This window comes from Ctenocephalides felis, unplaced genomic scaffold (genome assembly GCF_003426905.1).
Source record: "Ctenocephalides felis isolate EL2017-DRISC unplaced genomic scaffold, ASM342690v1 CF-g0.4_SCAFFOLD_01886, whole genome shotgun sequence".
In the NCBI taxonomy this organism is placed as follows: Eukaryota; Metazoa; Arthropoda; class Insecta; order Siphonaptera; family Pulicidae; genus Ctenocephalides; species Ctenocephalides felis.
Genome location: NW_020538040.1, coordinates 184774772 through 184784285, shown reverse-complemented (window position 1 = coordinate 184784285; position 9514 = coordinate 184774772). Strand labels below are relative to the sequence as shown.

Here is a 9514-nt window from a genome sequence, read left to right as displayed (position 1 = left end):
GTCAAATGAATGATTTGTTAACTTGTCTAAGCATTGCAAGCTATCTACAAAACCTGTAACAAATGTATTACTAATGTACTCATTATTTAAAAAATAAAAATAAGTTTCAATATAGTGAATAGCATAATGTTTACATACCAGTTTTTACCACATAACTCCAAGGTGCATAGTGCATATTAATTAGTTGTTTGCATTGTAAAATCAATTTTAACCAGGGCACTAACTTATTAGCACTGAAAATATTAATTTTTGGTGAATGTGGGCAAAATTAGGCAGTATTAGATTATTTTTTTATGCTAAACTTACTTTAAAGCTGCACAAACAAAGGCCTTAAATTGAGAATCATAACTACTTTTATAAGGACTATGATCAGCTATAATTCCTGATACTGCACCAAGCAAACCCTGAAACAAAATTGATAAGATAAGTACACCAAGGCGTAATAATGTATAAAACAGGCTTTCAACAAATAGAAAAATAACATTCATGATACAAAAGAGAACATTACCAATTTGCTGGACTTCGTATTACCAACAACTATGCTTAAATTAAAACTCTGCGACAAGCATCTTGCCGGTGTAGCATTATAAAGATCACCATTTTTGAGATGATAATATTTTAATACAAGTTCCCATGCATGCATAAATTTTGGTACAACTTGACTTCGAAGACTAAAGCACCCAAAGAATGGAACTACGCTGGTTTGCTGCACTGCCTACAAAGATGAGCTTTGAGTGCTTGTCAACAAGTTATGAAATTTAATACACTTAATTAAAATTACAGGCATTAAACCGTGCTGCATAAGGTTTCTTAGGCAAATAGCAAGTTGCTTTCGTACAACTGTAGTTACTCGAATATCAAATTTATCCATTCCTTCATCGGCCTTAAGAATGTCCTTGTTACCTGCATGATTATCGTCAGCCCGATTTTGGTTTAATAATAAAATGATTTTCTCTACAGCAACTTCTAACTGAGCGCGATGATCACTATAAATGCAGAAAATGGTTAGATTGTAGAAGAATATAAAATAGTCATAAATTTAAATAGCATTCTCGAACCCCCAATGATTATGTTTGTTTTTCTTTAATTTATTATCTGAGAACTGATAAGTATCACAAGCAAATTGGTTAGAAGTAAATATCTGGATGAATTCTGCAGCCTTCTTCATAATACCGCTTGTAGAAGACTGGATTTTACCTTCATTACCACGATTATTATGCTGATCATTACGACTAAAAAATTTCAAATTTATTTTAAAATGTATACAAAAATATGTTAATTTTATTGCTACCTATTCAAAAGCGCTACAGCTTTCTGGTCCGTGTTTACAGTTTGCAATCTTTTTGAGTTTTTGAATTTAGCATCGTCCCATTTGGCATATGGACCCTCTTGTAAAAATTTTATAAACCTTTCGAGATCTTGAATTTGTGTTTTCAGTTGATTGACTAGAGCATCTTTCATCTTTAAAGGCCCCACAAGCTGACCTATTGCACAATCCACTTGCTGACGTAGTTCTTCAGGAGACAAAGTACTTTGGTCAAGCTCATCCAATTTAAATTTATTTATTTCTTAATTCATCTGCAATTAAAAAGATATACTTATAGTCTGATATACAAAACATTGAGAAACTCTCGATTTTAACATTAGCAAAAACAAACTCAAAGATGATTCTAAAGAATTAACTAAAAATTAAATATATAAATCATACCAATAATGATTTTTTGACGTTCAATAAGAACTGATTGAGGAATTCCTGCACTACCAGTAGAATATGCATAATTTTCAACCTCTTGGAGTTCACTTTTCAATAAATTAATTAATTCTTGCTCTCGCAATAGTTTATTTTCAGCTGATGACATCTGAGAACTATCTTCGTTGACTTCATTATCACTAGAACTGAATTCTACTTTTTTAACGCCTCGAAAAGCAAATTCTTCTAGTGATTTTAATAAAACTTCTCGTTCAGATGGTGGTGCCTCAACTATTTGATGTAATCGAAACTGCACCTAATGGAAATATATTGTATAAAAATAAGGTCGTTTCTGAAATGAATTGTGGTGTCAATGTTTACCTGTGCAAAATGTGTTGTTAATGAAAATAAAGACGATGTTAGAAGTTCTTGTTCCTCTTCTAATACTTTTAACCTAAGTGCTTCCTGACTCAAACTAAAATAAAGGTTTTATAAGAATTCAAAATATGTTATGTATATAAAAGTATATACCTATTGCATGTGTTCTTATCTTGAAACGAACTGATTTCTTTCTCATAATTAACGTTGTCATCAACCAGCAACGTTGTTGATTCAGCCATAATTACAGATTTTCATATAAATAAAATTCTATTAAAATTATCAGTTTGAAATATGATCTAAAGTAAAGAAATATAAAAACATATTGAAAACAGCTTTTAAACTATATTATATCATACACAACGCAAAATAAAACGAATATTCGTATCATTCATATAAATAAAATTTTTAATCACTTGTGGTGTGAAACTATTGAACAATAATTGCTATATCAAAAAACATTTTTTTGTTTTAATTCGAATATCGTAACAAGAGAATGTGACAAGTCGGAAGTTACACATCGCAGATAACAGAAATCAATAGCAGGCATTGGTTGTGAAAATGGGTTACAAACAAACCCCCTGGTAGGAAAATCGAATAAAATAAAAGGCAAAGTTTTATTGATAAACTATTAATTCAACTTAATACTAACTAAATATTCTTAAAAATATAAATATAATAATGCATTATATTAATTCGCAAGTTAGAAAGAGAATTAGGTCCACGTTGCGGCCATTACATTTTGTACCTTCAAAACCACAAAGTTGTTTTAGTTTTCATTAATTTTTTCTTTTATCCTTATTGAATATAAAATTTAAATAAACAATGAAAGCAAGAAAATTAATTATAATAATTCAAAATATCTTAGACCATTTTCCATTATATTTTTTAAATTTTACCGCATTGAAGTTGCTTCCAAATGCTGTCACCAGGTTAAGTTTTTCCTTTCTACAGTTTCCTATCTATTCATGACTCTTGTGTTTGTTTATGTTTGTGTTTACTAAACTCAATAATGTCTTACTCTCTGTAGGTTAATTTCATATCTTTTTTGTTTAAAATAATTAACTTTCGAAAGTAAAATTGTTATGTGAGCTACAGCAGTGCTATATGATTATGAATCGCATTATAAATAAAAGTTTATAAAATAAATACCATTCAATAGTTATAATCGGTATAACTTTGGTGCCACGCCTCAAAAATTCTAATATGAATAAGATGATTCATAGATGGTTATTCTCAATTATATTTGGTCTAATTGCACAAGTTTTATGTCAACTTGACAATAAATTATATGACCAAAATTATAAACCGCAAGACAATCCATATGACCAAAATAACTTCTTAGGTGGTGATAAGTATACAAACTTTCGAAATTCAAATATAAATAGCAATTACAATTTAAATGATTATGGCAACGATTACCGATATAATCAGAATTCAGACCAATTTAATCAATTCAATATTGATTATCGAGGTCCTGGAACCTTGAACATTGATGATTACATTGAAAAATCTGATAATGATCAAAATTCCAATGGTAACTGCCCCAAGTTTTGGATTTCATACAACCCAGACTCCAATTCGGATTTCAATAGAGGTGGAAGCTATAATGATATATGTTTCAGATTTTTTATTAGTCTTAAAACTAGAAATGAAGCATTCAAAGTATGCCAGGTAATAACAAATATAGTAATAATAATCACTAATGGGAATCTTGAAAATGCAAGTTAATTTATATTACAATTTGAATCATATCTTATTTTGTTACAGACGTACAATGTTGATTTAGCAAATATTGATACAGTCAAGAAGCATGCATTCATAATCAAGCATCTTATAAAAGATGAAAATCATGATAATCGGTACTTAATAAGTGCAAAACTTATTAATAATCAATGGATCAATAATGACAATACAAATTTAGTTAACGAAAATATATATCCTCAAGATATTAATGAGCCATATGGAGAATATTTGACTTACAGGTATACTGCAATAATTATAATGTACTTTTTTTAATAATCATATTTTCCTATGAATTAATGCATTATTATACTTCAGCTTTTCACCAGTACAGAATCGATGGGGATTTAAGCCCACGCCTCACAATGAACCTCATTTGTTCATCTGTGAGGGTCACTCAAGTAAACTGCAGCATTATATATATGCTACTCGAGAATTAGACTTTGGAATTGATATTCCTGATAAAAAAATGATTCCTATGGGTCCAGTTTTTGTAAGACAACCCGAAGATACTATATTTGATATAACTAAAAAAAATATATCGGGTGGTGTAACTTTGAGGTATATAACTTAATATTATTTATATTAATTGATTATTATTTATATTAATTATTGATTTTTTATAAAGCTGTTTAGCAGTTGGTTATCCCACTCCAACCTACGAATGGTTTAAGCAGGAATTTGTTAATGATAATTTAACATCATATAAAATTGAACCTCTCTTAAATAACAAGTACACAGTCAGTGGTGGGAATTTAATTATACATGAACCAAAAAAATTAACCGACAGAGGAAACTATCATTGCAAGGCCTCAAATAAATTTGGGTCCATATTATCGAACACTGTTGAATTATCATTTGGGTAAGAATTTTTAAATTTTACATACTTCAAATACTTTTGACCTGTTTAGTTAAAATATGTGTTTTTCAGTTATATTTTGGAGTTTAATTTGAAAAGACAAGGTGAACGAGGCGATGCAAATTTTGGCAAAGCATTATATTGTGATCCTCCACAGCATTATCCAGGTATAATGTAGTATAAATTACTCAATTTTACAAAAATAATTTTAAACAAATTATAAACTTATGATGTGCATGTTGATTATAAAATGAAAATTTTGTATAATATAATGTAATTATATTACAGGTGTCAAATATTATTGGGCAAGAGATTATTTCCCAAATTTTGTAGAAGAAGATCGTCGTGTATTTGTAAGCGATGATGGAGCATTATATTTTTCAGCTCTTGAAACAATTGATAGAGGAAAATATAGTTGTACAGTTCAAAGTAAAGTTTCAGATACAGGAAGGAATGGACCATTTTTTGATCTCCAAGTTCTCCCTCATTGTAAGTACCAAAATTGTAGCAAAATATGTTTTATTTTTGATTGAGAAATATTTGTGTTATGATTGTTTTAGCTAATTATCAAATACTGCTATTTCCAAATACGTTCCCTAAGTCGTTTCCTGAAGCTCCTATTGCTGGACAGCAAGTTAGATTAGAATGCATGGCTTATGGATAGTAAGTATATGTAGAATTATAACAAATATAATAATGGTAAATATATTACCCCTATTGTGTAAACAACATTTGAAAAATTAAATCCAATGTTTGTTCTGTGATATATATCAAATTTGCCCATATTTTGTGCTCCAGTATAATATTATTTTTCAGCCCGGTTCCGACTTATAACTGGACAAGACTAAATGGTGATTTACCTAAAAATGCTTATTTCCAAAGTTATAACAGAGTGTTGATAATTCCTAACATCACAATACAAGACAAAGGTACATATGAATGTACAGTTAAAAATGATAGAGCAAAACTGTCTAAAAAGTTAGATCTGGTGGTGCAGAGTTACCCTGTATTCAACATACCGTTGGAAAACATGATCATGGATATTAAGAGTGAATTGAATTGGTTATGTGAAGTAATTGCTTACCCAAATGCCAACTATACTTGGTATAAAAATGGACAACTACTAGGTATAATTCTATATATTATTGTACTTAATACAGGTTTATTGACAAATCTATTTTCAGATATGGATACTCTACATGAATTGGACAGGGACAGATATCATATTCAGGATAACATATTGAATATAAAATACTTGGATCCAACAAGAGATAATGGAATGTATCAGTGCAAAGCAACAAATCAGTTAAAAGCAGTATATTCCAGTGCACAACTTAAAGTTATAAGTAAGAAGGCATATTTGTTTTAAATTTAGTTTAATGTTAATTAAACACAAATCTTTGCAGCTCTTAAGCCTACGTTTAAGAAACATCCAATGGAAAGTGAAACTTATGCCACAGAGAATGGAAATACTACTATAAAATGCAATCCTGAAGCAGCACCCAGACCTAAGATTATCTGGAAGAAAGATAACATCGTAATAGGTAATTATAGAAGTTTTGACAAAAAATGTTAGATTTTTATTGTATTTATTTATAGGTAGTGGTAATAGAAGAGTAATATTGCCTAATGGAAACTTAGTAATTAGTCCGACCCATAGGGATGATGAAGGATTATACACTTGTGTAGCACAAAATCCTTATGGTTCTGCTGAAAGCAGAGGAAGACTCATTGTATTGCGTAAGTACTTCTGTTAATTTTTTTATGTATATATATGTAATATCTATGTATATATATGCTTTGTTTTAATTTTAGGTGAACCTCAATTTACTCTGAGATTGCCTCAACAGTTGAGAACTCAAGTAAACATGAACATAAGTTTATTGTGTGAAGTTTACTATGATGATTTGCTCGACATTGCTTTTATTTGGACACACAACGGAATACCAATGCAAGATTTTATGTACAACGAACGCATAGTAAATATATTTGAAATTAAATTCAACTGACTTTTAAAATTCTGTAATAATAATATTACTTTTATTAATATCAGATCATTGATGGTGGCAATTTGACTCTGATCAATTTAACACTTCCTGATAGTGGACAATATGAATGCATAGCCAAATCTGCAGTTGGGCAAATATCATCTAAAACTGTGCTATATATTGATGGCCCTCCAGGACCTCCTGGTGGAATTAAAGTAGTGAATATATTAAAGTCATCTGCTTTACTTCAGTGGACAGAAGGAAACAGTAATGGTCCCCCAATTCAGTATTACAATGTGTATGGAAGAACTAATTGGAATGAAACATGGCAATTGATAGCTGAATGTGAGAGCATCAATTTTTAAACATTTTCATTGCATTTAGTGGCATGTTTTTAATCATTTTTTATGTTACTTATAATTAGATATCAAAGGAAATGAGATTGGTCGGTATAATGGTAGGAAAGAAGCATCAGTAAATGGCTTGACACCTTGGTCTGTGTACGAGTTTAAAGTGGTTGCCATCAATAGTCTTGGTCCAGGAACTGACAGTAAACCTAGTCCTTTGTATAGCACAGACAGTGACAAACCTTATATTGCACCAAGAAATATTGGTGGAGGCGGTGGAAAAATTGGAGATTTAACTATCACGTGGGATGTATGTATTAAATATTATGTAAAAACGATTTTTTTTATTATTCAATAATTTTTCCCCAGGCTTTGAAACCTCAAGAGCAAAATGGTAAAGGTATTCATTATAAAGTATTTTGGAAAAGACATGAAGGTGAATCAGAATTTCAAACAGAAGTACTGAAAAAGGCTGGCAATATTAATTCAGCGGTAGTTAATGTTCCATCTATGTATTATTATACAAAATATGATGTCAAAGTTCAGGCAATCAACAACATTGGATTTGGGCCTGAGAGTGACGTTCATACAATATATTCTGCAGAAGATATGCCTCAAGTCGCTCCTCAACTGGTTGTTGCCAGAAGTTACAATTCCACTGCTTTGAATGTTACCTGGAATCCTATTAATTTGTCCAGAGAGACAATAAGAGGCAAATTGATTGGCCATCGTGTAAGTATCTCTAAGAAAGGTAAATTTTATAACATTATAACTCAAAATTATTATATTTTATTTTTACAGCTCAAATATTGGAAAAAAGACAACAGAGAAGAAGACAGTGTTTATTATTTGAGCAGATCTACACTAAATCATGCTTTAATCGTTGGTCTATCTCCAGATACATATTATTTTGTGAAGGTGATAGCCTATAATTCTGCCGGGGAAGGTCCTGAGAGTGAAAGATATTTGGGTAATTTTTAATATCACATTATGCTATTGAACATGAAATGTTATAATTTACATAAATCAAATTTTTAGAACGCACATTCAGAAAAGCTCCTCAGAATCCACCTTCAAGTGTGCATGTTTATGGAGTCAATCCATCAACAGTTCGGGTTGTTTGGCGTTATGTTGCTCCCAGTCAGGAGGAAGAGCCTCTTATTGGATATAAGGTAAATTTTTATATTAAGGGTAAACATTTTACAACTGTTATATTATTTGTACTATTGTAGATTCGAGTATGGGAAACTGATCAAGATATGTCCACAGCAAATGATACTGTTATTTATATCGGTGATAAACTGGAATCATATGTGGAAGGTAAAAAAATAAGTTTTTTTTTTAATGTATTTAATGTGTGTTTAATTAAACAACATATTTTATTTTGAATTTAAGGATTAACTCCGGGCAAGGCTTATAAAATGAGAGTCTTAGCTTTCAGTAATGGTGGTGATGGCAGAATGTCCAGCCCTACTTTGAATTTTCAAATGGGTAAATATAATTTCGATTTACTAAATAATTGAATTTTATCACTTCATACATTGTTGTTTTAACTCTTCTCAATAACCATTTAGGTGATGCTGCAGCATTTAGAAGTTCAGCCAATGGTTTTGAGTACTCAAACATAATCATTCTGTTTAGTGCAATTCTTATTTCAGTCAGCAGATTATATTTCAGCAGGTCATAATTTTTTGTTATATTAACTAACTCATGTTATTAGGTTTTTACAATTTCTAATAGTTTTGAATTATGTGGCGATAATATCAATTTGATCAGCTTCAACATTTTCAAAGATAGCAAAGTCAATTTCTGAAACCATCTCAGAGGAACATGATAATATTTTGCAAATATCCATTTGATCAAAACAGTTTGTTCGTAATTCAAATCTTTTTCTTGTTATTGAGACTTGTCTCATTGTTTTATTCACTTTCTGAATATGAAAACATTATGGGTGGATACTATCAGATATATCATTTTGATTTTTATTGTTGACCACTGTTGCTCTTTTTTAGTGGATTATGAGCTCTATTTATTGTTCATGCATCACTCTGTAAATATTGTCTATTGTATCTTAAAGTTCTAGTCTTGTCTATTTCCGTTTAACATTTTTAAAATAGCTTTTTGTAGTAATTTCTTCAATATTATTATTAAATTATTTAATAGATTCTACATTTTCAACAGTGGTTGATTTTTTAGTTCACAATCTACATCTTGTTTTGCTGGAAATAAATCAGGTCTTTTTGTCTAGACTTAATTCTAACTGGAGATTGGATTCGATTTGAGTTTGCCCTCTTTTTGAAATGTGAAGCAATCTTTCTAACATTGTGCAAACTATAAAAAATTATTTGACATTACAATGTTTGATAGATAATGTGCAAATATTGAGTATTAATTAATGAGTATAGTTAGGAAAATGAAAGTAACAAATAATACTCAAAAGTATTTGAAAAGGGTATATTAATAGTAATCATTATTTTATTTTGAAATTGTGATCTTTACCCTAAGGCTA

General features: G+C 30.0%; 2 protein-coding genes across 2 annotated transcripts; one reads left to right on the top strand and one right to left on the bottom strand.

Moving 5' to 3' along the window:
• Nucleotides 1-130: 130 nt before the first annotated feature.
• Nucleotides 131-2384, bottom strand: LOC113376373 (RUN domain-containing protein 1-like). The gene is made up of 9 exons (XM_026616280.1): nt 2222-2384; nt 2072-2165; nt 1709-2006; nt 1292-1568; nt 1059-1232; nt 782-986; nt 509-715; nt 307-404; nt 131-233 (listed from the first exon to the last, which is right to left on the bottom strand). Exons 1-9 carry the CDS (start codon nt 2308-2310, stop codon nt 131-133), a joined length of 1545 nt encoding a protein of 514 aa, XP_026472065.1. The 5' UTR covers nt 2311-2384.
• Nucleotides 2385-3165: 781 nt separating this feature from the next.
• On the top strand, nt 3166-8815 carry LOC113378142 (contactin-like). Its single transcript, XM_026618666.1, has 20 exons — nt 3166-3742; nt 3839-4053; nt 4130-4372; nt 4440-4673; nt 4743-4837; nt 4959-5159; nt 5231-5333; nt 5487-5797; nt 5855-6016; nt 6077-6214; nt 6270-6410; nt 6486-6649; nt 6724-7003; nt 7083-7315; nt 7375-7737; nt 7807-7975; nt 8044-8177; nt 8238-8325; nt 8401-8496; nt 8580-8815. The coding sequence occupies exons 1-20, from the start codon at nt 3275-3277 to the stop codon at nt 8690-8692; spliced, it is 3951 nt and encodes a 1316-aa protein (XP_026474451.1). The 5' UTR covers nt 3166-3274; the 3' UTR covers nt 8693-8815.
• Nucleotides 8816-9514: the final 699 nt, after the last annotated feature.